Source organism: Bubalus bubalis, chromosome 19 (genome assembly GCF_019923935.1).
Source record: "Bubalus bubalis isolate 160015118507 breed Murrah chromosome 19, NDDB_SH_1, whole genome shotgun sequence".
Classification (NCBI taxonomy): Eukaryota; Metazoa; Chordata; class Mammalia; order Artiodactyla; family Bovidae; genus Bubalus; species Bubalus bubalis.
The window spans coordinates 41887565-41903632 of NC_059175.1; the positions used below are offsets into that span (position 1 = coordinate 41887565).

Below are 16068 nucleotides of genomic sequence, written 5' to 3' on the forward strand. Positions count from 1 at the left end.
GTCCTAGCTCCCCATCCAGGGATTGAACCTGAACCCCCCAGATTGGGAGGCTACTGGACCACCAAAAAGTCCCCAAAAGAACATTTTTCATTTGAACTTGCCAGAGTAGCTTCTTTAGTTTAGTTTTTCCTTCTCCATTTACCAGGAAAAGCTGGCTTATTCCCAAGGCCTTTCTCTATTTTTTAAAAATCTAATTTGGCATGAAGAATTTTGACTACCTGAATGTAAGGGTGAATGAATCCAGCTAATTTACTAATGCTTGATGTTTGGCTTAATATTGCTTTAGAACTGTCAGGTTACTCATCATAATGAGTTCTTTTCTAGGAAGCACTCCAGAAAATACGACAGAAGAATACCATGAGGCGAGAAGTAACAGTGGAGCTGAGTAGCCAAGGCTTCTGGAAAACTGGCATCCGTTCTGATGTCTGTCAGGTGATGACGCTTCTGAGAACACAATTATACCCAAACGTCTCTTCCTTTAAAAGGCATCTGGCACTGAAGTCTTCCTAATTCTGAGAAGTTTCTGCAGAATGTATTACCTTGTAGCTAAATGGAACATCAACAGTACACTGTTTTCTATCATTTAGGTTCTGTTTTTGTGTCAGTTTTCATGTTGTCTTGTTTAGTTGTGCGTGGTGCACACGCGTGTGCATGGCGGGGGCATGGGAGACGCTGACTTAGTAGTGCTTAATTCTGTCTCCGCACATTGAGGGAAGGCAGGTCTGTTCTTCAAATGTGTCTGCCTGTTTGAGCATGTGGGTAAGTGCCTGTCAAAAGAGATACTCCGGCAGCTCTACAGGCAGATTCCTGAAGGTGGTGTGTACAAACATTCCAGACTGAGAACCCAGACTTATAGTGCAGAGAGCTGAAAGTATTAAATGAGCAGAAACAGTATACATATTTGAGCCAAAGGATAGTATTTTTTCTTTGTGACGTGTTGGTCGCTCAGTTGTGTCTGACTCTGGGATCTCATGGACTGTAGCTCGCCAGTCTACAGTCTGCTCTGTCTCAGTGATTCCTCTGTCCATGGAATTCTCCAGACAAGAATGCTGGAGTGAGTTGCCATTCCCTTCTCCAGGGGATCTTCCCGACCCAGGGATTGAACCTGAGTCTCCTGCAACTGCAAGCAGATTCTTTACCAACTGAGCCACCAAGGAAGCCCAGCCCATTTTTACAGGGATGGTGGGTAGACTTAATAGAGGAACATTTCAGCAATATATAACTGGCTCACTAAGAGGTATTTTTTTCCTTAAATGTGAATTTTTACCAAATGAGACATCCCTCAAATCCAGCATATTCTTTGACTCTTCACTTGATTCTTTTGTTATGATTGATATTGGTTGCACTCCATGGGAATTAAGTAAAGGAAATGATTACGCAGACTGGGGTCAGTGTAGTTCGCTGTGTTTATGTTTAGCCTTTTGGAAGAATATTCCAAGCTGCCACTTGTCTCTTGTGATGGTAGCAAGAGTTGTAATGAGTCCAGACACTCTTAGGTATTCATTTCATTGTAATGAGTTGCTTTTTTTTTTTTTTAAATCAATGCTGGCATTTAATTATTGTATTGAACAGTGGAATTTAATCCTATCATTAGAGGAATTGCTATGTAATTCATTTACCATGTGAAGCTAAATGTTTTTTTGCTCAGATGAACTGCTATTGATGCAATATTGCTAAGTAGTTTGAAAATAATCATCTGTAGTGGATGCCAGTCTGTCTAAAAAGTCCTCAGTTATATTACCCATTGACCAATTTTTTTTAACTGTAAATGCTTTCAGAAGTGGACATCTTAACTTCCATTGATTGTTTCTTAGGCCCACTTGGAGCTGTAATAATACCCATTTTTTCAGCTTGCTAGTGTTTCTCCAAAACCAACATAGCACTGTAACCCCAACATAGCTGCTTAAGACATTGTAGTAATAGTGACTGGAATGTCCAGCCATCTGCTGATCTCAGTGATGTCAAAGTTGATTGTTTAAGAGATCCTGAAATTATGGAACTTTGAGAACTGGAAAGGATCTTAGAGTTCTTCTAGTTCAGTGGTTTTTAAACTTACGTTTTTGATTTAACTGTGAAGTTTTTTTATTAAACACAACCCTGTGAAACCCTAACTTGTAAAAAGATAAAAAAAAAAACAACAAAAAACCAACCAACTGATTGATTGGTGACTAGTGGGTGTGGAGGGAGTGTCCCATTGTCTGTGGAGCAGTTCCTAGATAAGTTTAGTTCCACTGAACACAATTTTTTTTAAAAAACATTGAGCTCTTTCTACCCTTTCTTTTGGTAAAACAAATAGGGGTCCTGAATGAACCCTGTAGTTTTATGTCCTTCAGCTGTGTCACAAGCACCTGACTCTGGCTTCCCAGCTGGATTGGAAGCAGCTGGATGACTAGGTTATCGTCTCTCGCTCTCTGCATATATTACATTTTACATTCTATTTTGAGGTTGATAGGAAAATCCCATGGACAGAGGAGCCTGGCGGGCTGCAGTCCATGGGGTCTCAAAGAACTGGACATGACTGAGTGACTGCGCATGCGCATAGCCAAAAACAATCAGTTCCTGTGTTTGACTGGTTGGAGACAAGGTTCCTGAGTAGGACTTCGTCAAAGGTGAATACTTCTTGTGTAATGATGGTTCCTCCACGTGGAGGACTCCTGCTGTTCCCAGGCTTCCATCCTCCAGTCCTATTTTTTTACAAGTTATATTGCCTCTTAACTATAATTTCTTATCTCAGAATACATGTTTTCATTTCATGTGTTTTCATCAAATAAGATGGCAGGAGACATGTTGTTGTTCAGTTGCTCAGTTGTGTCCGACTCTTTTTGTGACCCTGTGGACTGCAGCACACCATGCTTTCCTGTCCTTCACCATCTCCCAGGGTTTGCTCAGGTGGCATGTAATACGAAGTAAATGTGGTTAGTGTTGTTGGTAATGAAGAGTAAGAATCTGACTGAGAAATAGCAGTTAAATGAAATGTATACATGGAATACTCTGAGTAACCCTGAAGCCTGTGGAAAAATGAACTCATACTTAGTTTTAAGAGAAAATGGCTGAGTGCATCTCTGAAATCCTGGGGTGGGGGCCGGGTGGGGTAATAATAATTGCTGGTGGGTTGCTGGCAAAAGCCTTGTGATGCTGTCTGGCTGCCACTGGCAATAAAACTATTGTGTTGAAACTAAGGCAGAGCAACCTGAGTCCCAGCTTCTCATTCTGGAAGCATAATTTCCCAACAAGAGCGGTTACCTAGGGTTGTTACGAGATTAGAAAATTCTACCTGATATGCTCCAACCAGTGTTAGGAGGAATGAAAACGTAGAGGTGGTCCTGTAACCTGGAATTACATGTCAGCTAAGCGCAGACTTGAACCATGTTTAGAGAGAAACTGTTGAAAGATTTTCTCAGTGTAACCGCTTGTTAGAATGAGTTCCGGGTAATACAGAAGAAAAAGCAGGAATCAAAACCTGATACTGAGGCTGAGAAATTCAGCATTATGACTCAGAAGAGGAAAAGTATCATCGCTCTGTGGTGTCTGTACTTTAAGAACAGGGTTTTGCACACCAGTGTTGACTTGGTGACTTAGAAGAGTAGGTACCTGTGCCCTGTGCTACCAAGCGGGAGGTCCATGGAAATCAATAAACTGAATCCTGAGAATGGAGGATGAATAAATGTGACACACAGAGACGTCAAAGAAGGAGCAAAGAAACTATGTCAGTTTAACATATAACCAGTATTAGGCCCATGTGAAACGGGAGAAAACTAGAAGGCAGGGTGCCTGAAGAAAATTGAAAAGAAGAACAGAGTGGTGGTGAGTGCTGAGTAGACAGAGAGTTGTGTTTGGGCTACAGTGAGTCCACTACATACAAACCTTCAAGTTGTGAACTTTGAAAGATGCAAACGTGTGTTTGAATGTTCAGCCAGGTAAGTTAGTTCATGTGTCTGGTGTACATTGTCACGTGTGTGCATCCTCTATGGGTAGATGTGCTTTTGTGTACTTTACTATATAGTACTGTATAGAGTACAGTGGTATAGTATCTTTATTTCAAGCCCCGGATATCTGGGAGCAACAAAAAAGTAGCAGCGATGCAGCTCGTACTGCTAAGAAGCACCATGCAATAATGATGGAAACAAAAGTGAAAATAACTGAGAGACTGGAGTGAGGCGAAAAGGTGGTAGACGTCACTCGTTCTTACAACATGAATTATTCAGCCAGCAGCACAATTCTAAAGTACAAGGACAAGGTGATGGAACATGTGATGATGTTCTGCTGCTGCCAATGCTGTCGACGGTAATAGTGAATGAGCCTGGACAAGTGATGGAGGAGATGGAGAAACTTCACGGTGTGTGGATGCAGGATCAGCAGGGAGCCCTGGGCTTGATCCCTGGTCAGGAAACTAGATCCTACCTGCTGCAACTAAAAAAAATGATGCCGCATGTCACATTGAAGATCAAAGATCCCACGTGCCACAACTGAGACCCAGCACAGCCAAATATAAATAAAGAAAACAAGTAAATAAAGTGAAAGCAATTTCTAGAAATGAATACAATGAGGGGAGATGCTTAGTGATAGTGTGTGGTCTCAACATTGCAAAGATTGATCATTTAACAAACTGAGCCAGAGTCTTATAGAGAACCTCGAGACTTACCTGTCAGGGATACAAAATGGACCTTGGTCATCCCTACCTTTCCGTGGTGTTCACAAGAACCATACTTACTTGGAAAGAGAACCTGGCTCTATTTGGAGCAAGTTTAGAGGAAGTGATGAAGGGACTCACAGCTGTTTCATGTGAGTAAAGGGTAAAGAAAATAAGACTTAGTTTGGTGAAGAGAAGATGTGGGAACTTTGCCATTAAATGTATTTTGTTCTTTTCTGGGGTAGATCAGAGGGATAGACTATTTTCTAATAATCAGCATACTCTGAAGATAGGTATTTTCTTAACAGGTAATGATTCTTCCTCGCTGGAGGTATGAAAACAACTCACCGGTTTGAATTCATACTTTAGAAAGATAGTTACACTTCGTAGTCTTCATGACCCATCCTCCTTGAGTGCTTAGCCTCAATACCCATGAGTCCCATGCAGTTGAAATGCCTGGGAAACTGTATTATATTTTGGCCACATACTTTGTTTCCTTATTATTGTGTTTTTTAATACAGCATGGATCAAAACATAGTGGACAAAATGCCAGTAATTCGAATCAGAATAGCATATCTCTGGGAAGCCCCCGGGGGCGAAAAGAGAGTCTCCATCTTCTTTCTTTTCCACAGCTATTATAAGCCTTGCATGTGGAGGTGCTCAATACATATTTACTGAATTAAACTGCAAAGAAAGACTTTCTGTTGATTAAAGATCCTTTTTGGGAGAACTAATCTTTCTTTATAAGTTAATACAGGGAACTGATTTCTGTAATTTCAAGCAAATCCATTACCATGTATTTTTAAATAATGTCAGCTTAAAATACTTCAAAGACTAAAATGATAGAAAGCACATGTCAGTCATTCTGTGGGCTGTGCCCATCCTCCAGGTTCTGATGAATAAGAATGACTTCTTCATTCTCTTGATTTCTAGGGAAACGTTATTAAAAAAAGGAAAAAGATACGCTCTCCATGAAATTGTCTCCCAATAAGGAATCTATAGCCAAATGAAAAGTGATTGAAATAAAAGTTCTGTGTCCTCAGGTGATTTAACTGTATTGATGGTTTTTATAAAAGTTATCCTCATAATGTTAGATTGACTGTTAAACCTGGAATGGCCCTTCGAGATCATCTGGCTGAGAAGTTCTTACCCAGAGGCTAATGATGGGCTTTAGAGATCTGTGAACTCATTAAAATTCCATAAAATTTTTGCGTGTTTGTGCACACAGGCCTTTTTCTGGGGAAAGACTCATTTTCCTTAGATCTCAGAAGGGCCTTGACCCTGACAAAGTTTCAGAATTTGTGAGTCCTAATCCATTCCCTTAGAATTAAAGAAACAAGGAGGTACAGAAATTCTCGTGGCTTCCTCAAGGCTACACTGCTGCCTGCTGATGAGCCAGGGCTCTTCCTACTTTAGTGAGGGCCACACATGCCCTCTTCTAAGCAGCCTGTTGTATTTACTCATTTGATCCTTTTAACTGTCCTTGAAGGTACCTACACCAGTTGTCCTCAGTTTACAGGCAAGGAAACAGAAACAGAGAGGTTAAGTAACTTACCGTAAGTCCCAGGATGGGTGAGCGACACAGCAGCATTTGGACCCAGGCATTCTGGTTCTAGAGACTATCTCTAACAACTTAGTCCGCTGCCCCTCACAGAGGCTATGCCAGGGTGCCATGCTGCCAGTACACTGTTTTAAGACTTTGGCGGATGGGATTTGGGATGTAAAAATATTATTTGTTTGCTGTAAAATGAATGAAATGTTTTTAATACATTTTTAGAGAACTAAACATACTGAAATGTGCTTTTTCCTAGCATGCCATGATGCTGCCAGTTCTGACCCATCATATTCGCTACCACCAGTGCCTAATGCATCTGGACAAGTTGATAGGATATACTTTCCAAGATCGTTGTCTGTTACAGGTGAGAGTTACTCTCCTGTACATTTATATAATAACAAGATAGGAGTAATTCATCTTGCAGGTTACAAGTGGAGTATGGAGAATCTCTATTCTGGAGAGGATGAGGATGTCTAGAAACATAGTGTTCTCCATTACTCTACTCTGATTGCCACTTTCAAACCCCTTTTCTTACTTTTTTTTTTTAGACTGTCTCTAAAGAAATAGACCAAAGCTTCCAGATTTGCCTGTCAAACCCAACCTCTTCTTTCATCTTTTCCTCTTTTTGTGACTCTCTTTCCAGGTGCTGTGTATTCTAATTCTTCTCTGAAAGATGTGGATTTTTAGGTTTGTTTGCAGAAGAGGGCTTGGACCAAAGCTCTGGAAATTTGACACTGGAGAAAATGGAAAGTTTGGGGCTTAAAATTTAATTGGATAAACAAGTCTCTTTCCTGTTTCATTTGTGATGGTGCTTCTATGCTTTTTTTTGTTTGTTTGTTTGGTTTTTATTAAATTTTTTTTATGCTGAGTTTTTAAAACTGAACTTATGTCTTTGGAATTTTAGCTGGCCATGACCCACCCAAGTCATCACTTAAATTTTGGAATGAATCCTGATCATGCCAGGAATTCTCTGTCTAACTGTGGGATTCGGCAGCCCAAATATGGAGATAGAAAAGTTCATCACATGCACATGCGGAAAAAAGGTCCGTTTGGATTGCAGTCTCCTATTTTGTTCTGTGCCCCCTGTTGTAAATTAAATCCCCGCCAGGAATGGTTCCCTCGTAACTGTTTCATTCTGTCAGTGTTTACTGCTTCTTGACTCATATGTAATGACATTTACTTTGAGCACAGCATTATAATAAGAGTGAATGCATTTTTGAGAAGATTTAATTTCTCCTATCAAATAATGTTTAAAGTAACTAAGTTGATCAAACTTGTCCACATACAAGTCAGATTGGAGTGAGATGAATAATTTTCTTTCTGGATGTCATATGATGGTTCTAGAATGCTTCTAACAATATTGACTTTTGATTGTTTTTAAAAAATAGGAATTAACACCTTAATAAATATTATGTCACGCCTTGGCCAAGATGACCCAACTCCCTCAAGGTAAAGTAGATTTTTTTTATATCAGTTTTGTTGAGATAGAATTCACATTCCATACAATTCATCCATTTAAAGTGCATACAATTCAGTGGTATCTTCACAAAATGGTGTACCTGTGATCACTGTCTAATTTTAGAGCATTTTCATCATGCCCAAAGGAAACCCCATACTCCATATTTCCCTCAGGTTGCCCAGCCCTAGGCAACCAGCAATCTTCTTTTAATCCATTTTTAATTTTTGTGAATTTGCCTATTCTGAACATTTTGTATAAATGGTATCATACAATATGTGTTTTTTTGTGACTGGTTTATTTTACTTTATGTAATGCTTAGAAGGGTTATCCATGTTGTAGTACATATTAGTTCTTCATTTCTTTTTATTGCCAAATAATATTCCATGGTATAGGTAGACCACGTTTTGTTTATCTGGTCATCAGATTGATGGTCATTTGTTCTTTTTCCTTTTTGGTTATTTTGCATGATGTTGCTATGAATATTTGTGTGCAGGTTTTTGTATGGACATGTTTGATTTTTCTTGGGTATATAACTGAAGTTGAATTCCTGGATGATATAGTAACTCTGTTTCACCTTTCCCTTAAGGAACTGCCAGACTGTTTCCAAAGAGTCTGTACCATTTTATATTCGTAGTAGCAATATATGAAGGTTCTGGTTTCTTTGCATCTTTCCCAACCCTTGTTATTATCTGTCTTTTTGAACCTGGGCTTCCTAGTGGATATGAAATATTATCTCATTGTGGTTTTGTTGTATTTCTCTGATAACTAATGATGTTAAGCATCTTTTCATGTGCTTTTGGGCCATTCATATATCTCCGCTGGAGAAATATCTATTTAGATCCTTTTTCTATTTTTTAATCAAGTTACTTTTTGTTATTGAGTTACAATCATTTTTTTTTAATGTATTCCAGATACAAATCCCTTATCAGATACATGATTTGTAAAAAAATTTTTTCTCATTCTGTGGATCATCTTTTTACTGTTTTAATGAAGCACAGAAGTTTTGATTAATTCTAAATAATAGATAAATTGTGTTACTTTGGTTCCTTTTGCTTTTGGTGTCATGTCTAAGAAACCATTGCCTATTCTAAAGTCACAGAGATTTACGTCTGTTTCTTCTAAGAGCTTTATGGCTTTTTCTCTCACATTTAGATCTTTGGTCTGTTCTCAGTTAGAACTGGTATGACATAGAGGTCTAGCTGCTTTCTTTGGCTTGCAGATATTCACTTGTTCCAGCACCACCATTCTTGAAAAGGCTAATCTTTCCCCACTAAATCACCTTGGTTGAAATCACCCTTGTTGAAAATCAATTGATGGTATATATGAGGGTGTATTTTTGCTTCTTAGTTCATTCCATTGATCTGTATGCCTGACCTTAAGCTAGTACCACATTGTCTTGATTACTGTAGCTTTGTAATAAGTTTTGCAGCCTAGAAATGCAAAACTACCCCTTTTCTAGCTTTCTTTTTTTTTTTTTAAGATTGTTTTGGCTATTCTAGGCCTATTACCTTTCCACATGAATTTTTTAATTAGCTAAACTTTTGCAAAGAAGCTAGCTGGAATTTTGATAGGGATTGTGGTGAATCTATGGGTGAGTTTGTGAATGATTACCATCTTAATATTAAGTCTCCTGCTTAATACTTCTTCTGTTCCTTGAACATTAAATGTCTTTTTTTCTCATTTGTTGTGTTTAATTTCTTACTAATGTTTTTTAGGTTCCAGAGTACACATTTTGTATGTCTTTTGTTGAATTTATTCTTAAGTATTTTATTCTTTACAGTGCTATTCTAAATGAAATTATTTTTATAATTTTTATTTTGAGATTGTTCATTGCAAGCATATAGGAATGCAGTTGATTTTTTATTTTGATCTTGTATATTGCAACCTTGATGAGCTCATTTGTTAGCTCCAATAGTTTTTTAGTTGATTCCTTAAGATTTTCTGGGATTCCCTGATAGCTCAGTTGGTAAAGAATCTGTCTGCAATGCGAGAGACAGGTTTAATCCCTGGGTTGGGAAGATCCCCTGGAGAAGGGAAGGCTGCCCACTCCAGTATTTTGGCCTGGAGAATCCATGGACAGAGGAGCCTGGAGGCTACAGTCCATGGGGTCACAAAGAGTCAGAACGACTGGGCAACTTTGACTTCACTTTAAGATTTTCTATGTAGATGATCATTTCACCTGTAAATAGAGATAATTTTACTTTTTCCTTTTCAGACTCAGTTCGGTTCAGTTCAGTCGCTCAGTCATGTCCGACTCTTTGCAACCCCATGGACCGCAATATATCAGGCTTCCCTGTCCATCACTAACTCCCAAAGCTTGTTCAAACTCATGTCCATTGAGTCAGTGACACTATCCAACCATCTCATCCTCTGTTGTCCCCTTCTCCTTCTGCTTTCAATCTTTCCCAGCATCAGGGTCTTTTCCAGTGAGTCAGTTCTTTGCATCAGGTGGCCAAAGTACTGAAGCTTCAGCTTCAGCATCAGTCCTTCCAATGAATATTCAGGACTGATTTCCTTTAGGATTGACTGGTTTGATCTCCTTGCAGTCCGAGGGACTCTCAAGAGTCTTCTCCAGCACCACAGTTCAAAAGCATCAATTCTTCGGCACTCAGCTTTCTTTATGGTCTCACATCCATCTTTCTCACATCCTTTTCACATCCATCTAGCCAACTCTCACATCCATCCTTTCAGACTGGATGCCTTTTATCTCATTTTCTTAACCTGTTTGCCCTAGCTAGATGTGTTAACTTCCCCTATCTTACTTCTTGATTTTAAAAGCTACCTTCGTACATTAATATTTTCACTTTTGTGTGGCCTTGAGCCCCTGAAGAATCTGGGAAGGAAGTAGGCGGGGTCCAAATAAACTCATTAACATCCTGGAAAATGGAATGGAAGTAAATGCCTGATGGCTGCTGAGGCTCTAATGTTGCTCTCAGGAGGCTTATCTTTGCGTGTGAAGCACAGCAGGTTCTATTTTGAAAGCCAGTACAGGAGACTGTTTGAGAGAGGCTTGCATTTTAACCCGGGGCACTGAAAAGTTGAACAGTCAGGCCTGTCCCTCTTAGGAAGCAGACTTAGATGGATGAAAGGTGGGGAGAGCAGGGTTAGATGTGAGACACTGCTGCGGCTGGTAATGGCCTCTTCAGCCAGGTGCATGCCCAGTCGAGCTGGCACAGCTTCCTCCCCTACCTTTTTCTTCATGTATCCCTTTTCTTTTCAAATAGGCTTGCCTTGAGGTTGCTCTCTTTTGAGGTTATCATGAACCAAACCGTCTCTTCCTCTTCAATCAAGAGGTAAAAAGAAAGGCAGGCCGAAACTTTAAAATTCCAGTTTGAAGATGATCACACGTCTCACTACTGTGTTCCGTGCGAGTCGAAGATCAGAAAAGAACTGTCTAATTAGAGGAGCCTTAATCACACCCTCAGGGATAGCGTGGTCCTGGTTTCCCTATACCCTGCTATACTGTGAAGTCTTCAGATGGCCAGTTCTGTATTTTAATAAGTAGAACCCTGGGTCCCCTGCAGCCCCCTTCAGCAGGGCTACACATGCCATCGACCCATTCTTTTTCAGTGATGAAAGCACAGGTTTAAGTGATCTTTGTCTCATCCACCCCACCCACAGCTGTTGGCATATAAATTATGTCTTTTTGATAGCACTGTTTAAACCTCGTGGTTTATGTTTTCTTACCCTGGCAAAGGGAATGATAGCTGAGAGACTGTGTTCTTCCTGAATTTACATTTTGAAAATGATACCACTGATAGAGAATAGACATGCTCTCTCTTGTCCTTTGACTTCTGTTCTGGCCTTTGTGGCTCTTGTGCTGAGAGTCTCCTGCCTTCTGTCCAATCTTTTTGCTGATGCAGAATCGACCCCAGCTTTCTATTCAGTAAGAGCCTCCTTGCCTCGGCAGCCGGTCCGGCGGCTGCTTGGCTATGGCTGCGTAGTAGCCCCACTGTGCACGGCCCTGGGAGCTGTACTGAAGAAACACAGACAGATTTAATCCAACAGACATTTGTCCAGGACCTTTTGAGTTTGAGGCAGTTCACAGGTATTTCGGTTAGGATTTGGTGCCGTCACTGCCGGGCCCGGGTTCAGTTCCCGGTCAGGGAAGCCTTCCTTCCTTCTCTCTGCCTGCCACCTACCAACCTCCTCAGCATGACCATACCCTTAGTGATCGTGGCTCAGATGGTAAAGAATCTGCCTGCAATGCAGGAGACCTGGGTTCGATCCCTGGGCCAGGAAGATCCTCCAGAGACGGGAACGGCAACCCACTTCAGTATTCTTGCCTAGAGAATTCCATGGACAGAGGAGTCTAGCGTGCTACAGTCCATGGGGTCGCAAAGAGTGGGACAAGACTGTGCAAGTGATGTTTTCACTTCTTTCAAAGGCGAGTAAGACATAGCCCCTGCTCACCAGGAGGTGTGACTACCTGGGGTGGGGTAAGAGTTCCATAAACATGCATAATATAAGGAAGACTCTGCTAAGCGCTTCTGCCGCTGCTGCTAAGTCACTTCAGTCGTGTCCGACTCTGTGCGACCCCATAGACGGCAGCCCACCAGGCTCCCCCATCCCTGGGATTCTCCAGGCAAGAATACTGGAGTGGGTTGCCATTTCCTTCTTCAATGCATGAAAGTGAAAAGTGAAAGGGAAGTCGCTCAGTCATGTCCGACCCTCAGCGACCCCATGGACTGCAGCCTACCAGGCTCCTCCATCCATGGGATTTTCCAGGCAAGAGTACTGGAGTAGGGTGCCATTGCCTTCTCCGGCTAAGCGCTTCAGTGAGGGTCAAAAACACAACAGCCATAGCAGACTGCTGTGGGGCCAAGGAGAGCTCTGGTGGTGGTTCAGGGGTTATGGGTCAGTTATATGCATGTACTTGAATAATTGAGTTCACTTGAAACAACGTGCCCTCTTCCCTGTTTGTTTCTTAGTTTGCTGTTATAAAGTGGGATGCAGTAGTCTGCTCCTTGGAAGTATTTGTACATGTTTAAAACAAACACTATGCAGTTTCAAGCATCAGTGGGTATATTTCCTCCCAAGCAAGCCTGCTCAGAACTTTAGACTTGAGAAAGGAACAAGACAGCTAGTAGGCTAGTAGGTTGTTTGGGCATCCGTGTCCGGCACTGCAGATGGAGGAACAGGGCAGGTTGGGGAGCTTGGTGGAGTTCTTTCCAGCCCCACCGAAAGCCACTCCTCCCACCCCTGCCCATTCTGCCATGCAGTTAGTGCCACCACCTGCTGGGTCTCCCTCCAGATGGCCTCTCCAGGTGTCATCTTGCTATTTCTAGAGCCTCCATTCTAGTTTGTAGCAATAAACTGCTTGAAGGCTTTTTGCGATATCATGTCACCTGCTGAATACGTCTGAACCTCCTCACCTGACAATCCCAGCACCCGGTGACCCAGGCCACTCTTCCAGGCACATTGCTGTCTTCCCCGTGGCCTTCTGCACACCAGTAAGACTGAACTACTTCCTGTGCAGTTGAGCGTACCCTCTCCCTTCCTTGAAGACCGGCAATCATTGTAGCCGAGCTCACATTCTGCCAGCATTTCTTTTCTGGTGCAAGTTTCAGTTCTCCCAGGTATTATTAATATTTTGTGTCATAATTTTTTTTTTTTTTTAATACTGTGAGGGAAGGTCTTTGATCCTACTCTCTCTTTTCTTTTTTTCAAATTCTTTTTCTTTTCTAATTAGTGCCTTTCAAAAAGCAGGGGCTCAGTAAATAAGTCTTAAAGGAAAGAAGGCGATTCATGGTATTACTTTTATTCCAGGTTTTTTACTTGTTGACTAGAAACAGGGAAATGGGAGCATTAGGAAAGGTCATGGTCAGAGCCTTCAAAAGTTTAACGGCTGGTGAGCCTTGTAATCTGATTTGGGATCAGCTCACTCCAGTACTCTTGCCCATGGACGGAGGAGCCTGGTAGGCTACAGTCCATGGGGTCTCGAAGAATTGGACTCGACTGAGCGACTTCACTTTCACTTTTCACTTTCATGCACGGGAGAAGAAAATGGCAACCCGCTCCAGTATTGTTGCCTGGAGAATCCCAGGGACGGGAGCCTGGTGGGCTGCCGTCTATGGGGTCGCACAGAGTCGGACACGACTGACGTGACTTAGCAGCAGCAGCATTTACAAAGTACTCTTGCCTGGAAAATCCCGTGGACAGGGGAGCCTGGTAGGCTGCAGTCCATGGGGTCGCAAAGAGTAGGACACGACTGAGGGACTTCACTTTCACTTTTCACTTTCATGCATTGGAGAAGGAAATGGCAACCCACTCCAGTATTCTTGCCTGGAGAGTCCCAGGGACGGGGGAGCCTGGTGGGCTGCCGTCTATGGGGTCGCACAGAGTCGGACATGACTGAAGCGACACAGCAGCAGCAGCAGCATTTACAAAAGACACAAAGACTTAAAATTAATAGATAAAAATCTGCCTGCCTATCAAAACTACAGAATAATTAACTTTTATGGTTACAAGTTAACCTGTCATTTTTTGAAGTGTCACTGTTGAACCACATAAATCTCAGGTGTATAGTTATATTTAAGTAATGCAAATCACAGCAAAATGTTACCACAGCGAAGGTCTCTGAAGGATTAGGCATTTGGTCACATTCAGGGGATCCATGTTATCAGTAGGACCTTTGGGAATGAGGGGCCAGGAGACTGTAATGGAAAAGTAGGAAACTCAAGCAGCTTTCCTTTGTTGTGTTTTGTTTTGCTTGGTAGAGTCATTGCTGGACATAATGTGTGAGGATCTATGGGATCAGTGGAGAAACACATGTAGACTGTTTATTAAGGCCTATTTAAGGAAATGGTAGTTGCAGAGTACCCTTTCAATCATGCTAAGTTGCTTCAGTCGTGTTCGACTCCTTGCAGCCCTTTGGACTATAGCTGCCCGACTATTTCTGTCCATGGGATTCTCCAGGCAAGAATACTGGAGTGGGTTGCCATTTTCTTCTCCAATCAGTTATACATTTAGTATTTATCATTAAAACCAGTAACAGTGCATTGACTATATATGAATAGATGCTTAATCTGGGATCCATGGGTCCAGTTGGATCTTAGATCTAGTAGGGCTTCTCCCCCCAAGTGTTCAGTTAGATGTAATAGTGAAAGTCACTCAGTCATGTCCAACTCTTTGCAACCCCGTGAACTGTACAGACCATGGAATTCTCCAGGCCAGAATACTGGATTTTGTAGCCTTTCCCTTCTCCAGCGGATCTTCCAGACCCAGGAATCGAACTGGGATTTCCTGCATTGCAGGTGGATTTTTTACCAATTGAGCTTTCAGGGAAGCCCCAAATGAGGTATGCCTGTAGTCTCTATTATAATATTTTTTGAATAATTACCATAGTGTGAAAATCGCTCAGTCATGTCCGACTCTTTGCGACCCCATGGTCTATACAGTCCATGGGATTCTGCAGGCCAGAATACTGGAGTGGGTAGCCTTTCCCTTCTCCAGGAGATCTTGCCTACCCAGGAACCCAGGACTCCCGCACTGCAGGCAGATTCTTGACCAGCTGAGCCACAAATAGATGTAATGGACAGAAGGAATTCCTGGGCTGGGTGGAAGTTTCAGTCGACCTGCAAGGCCCATTCTAGCTATGCCCTACCAGTTGCCCCTTGAGGCTTGGAATGCAAAGGTAAGAAAATGTCATTCGTCCCCTCCCTCTAGCAGTGACCCTTGGACTTGGCCCATCCCAAGATGATTTTCTGTGGAGTAGATGACACCTTACAGTAATTACTATTACAGGGAGACTGTTCTATTTTATGAAGTGTTTTGATTTCCACAGACCAAATGTGCTATCTAACTGCTACAGTTAATCTAAATTTCATAATGCCTTTGTTGGTTCAGTTCTCAAAAGCAAATGGAATGTTTACTGCTCTGTAAGCATCTCATCTTGGAGCTTGCTAGTATTTAAACAGGGGTGATTAAAGGAAGTATAAACAACGGAAGAAGGAACAAAAGACTTGGCGCTGTAGACAGCAAGGACCAGCAACTCACTCCGTCCATTTTTCCAGATAAACCACTGGGTTAGGAATTGTCCGATATAATAATAAACTAAAGTGGTATTTAACCCCCATTTTCATTTGTGGCCTACTGCCAGAGTTTAGTCACAGTGAGGATACAAAAAAACATATGCTGGATAGGGGACAAATTATTTAATGGATGGCAGACTTACTATTGAATAAACTTGTTTAGCACTGTGACCTTGTATTTTAACACACTGAATAATGGTCTACCTTCAAGGTTATTAAAATTCTCGATGTAGTTCCTGTCTCCCTGAAAGTTTATAAATGAAATTAAATAAAATTTATACCAATATGACTTAATTCAAAATAGTATATGACTCAAAGCAGCTATTATTCTTTGACTGGTTGTCTTGTTATTCTTCAGTTAAGCATAAGACAGTCCAAAGTATGGTTCTTC

The 16068-nt window shown here is 41.5% G+C and overlaps 1 protein-coding gene across 5 annotated transcripts in view; it reads left to right on the forward strand.

Annotated features, from left to right (window-relative positions):
• The window catches only part of DROSHA (drosha ribonuclease III), a 124483-nt gene that overhangs the window by 67727 nt on the left and 40688 nt on the right, over window positions 1-16068 (forward strand). For all 5 annotated transcript variants that reach the window (XM_025270434.3, XM_025270433.3, XM_006067803.4 and 2 more), the window contains 4 exon segments: window positions 325-432; window positions 6442-6549; window positions 7090-7228; window positions 7574-7634. In XM_025270434.3, coding sequence (XP_025126219.1) covers window positions 325-432; window positions 6442-6549; window positions 7090-7228; window positions 7574-7634 — 416 coding nt within the window.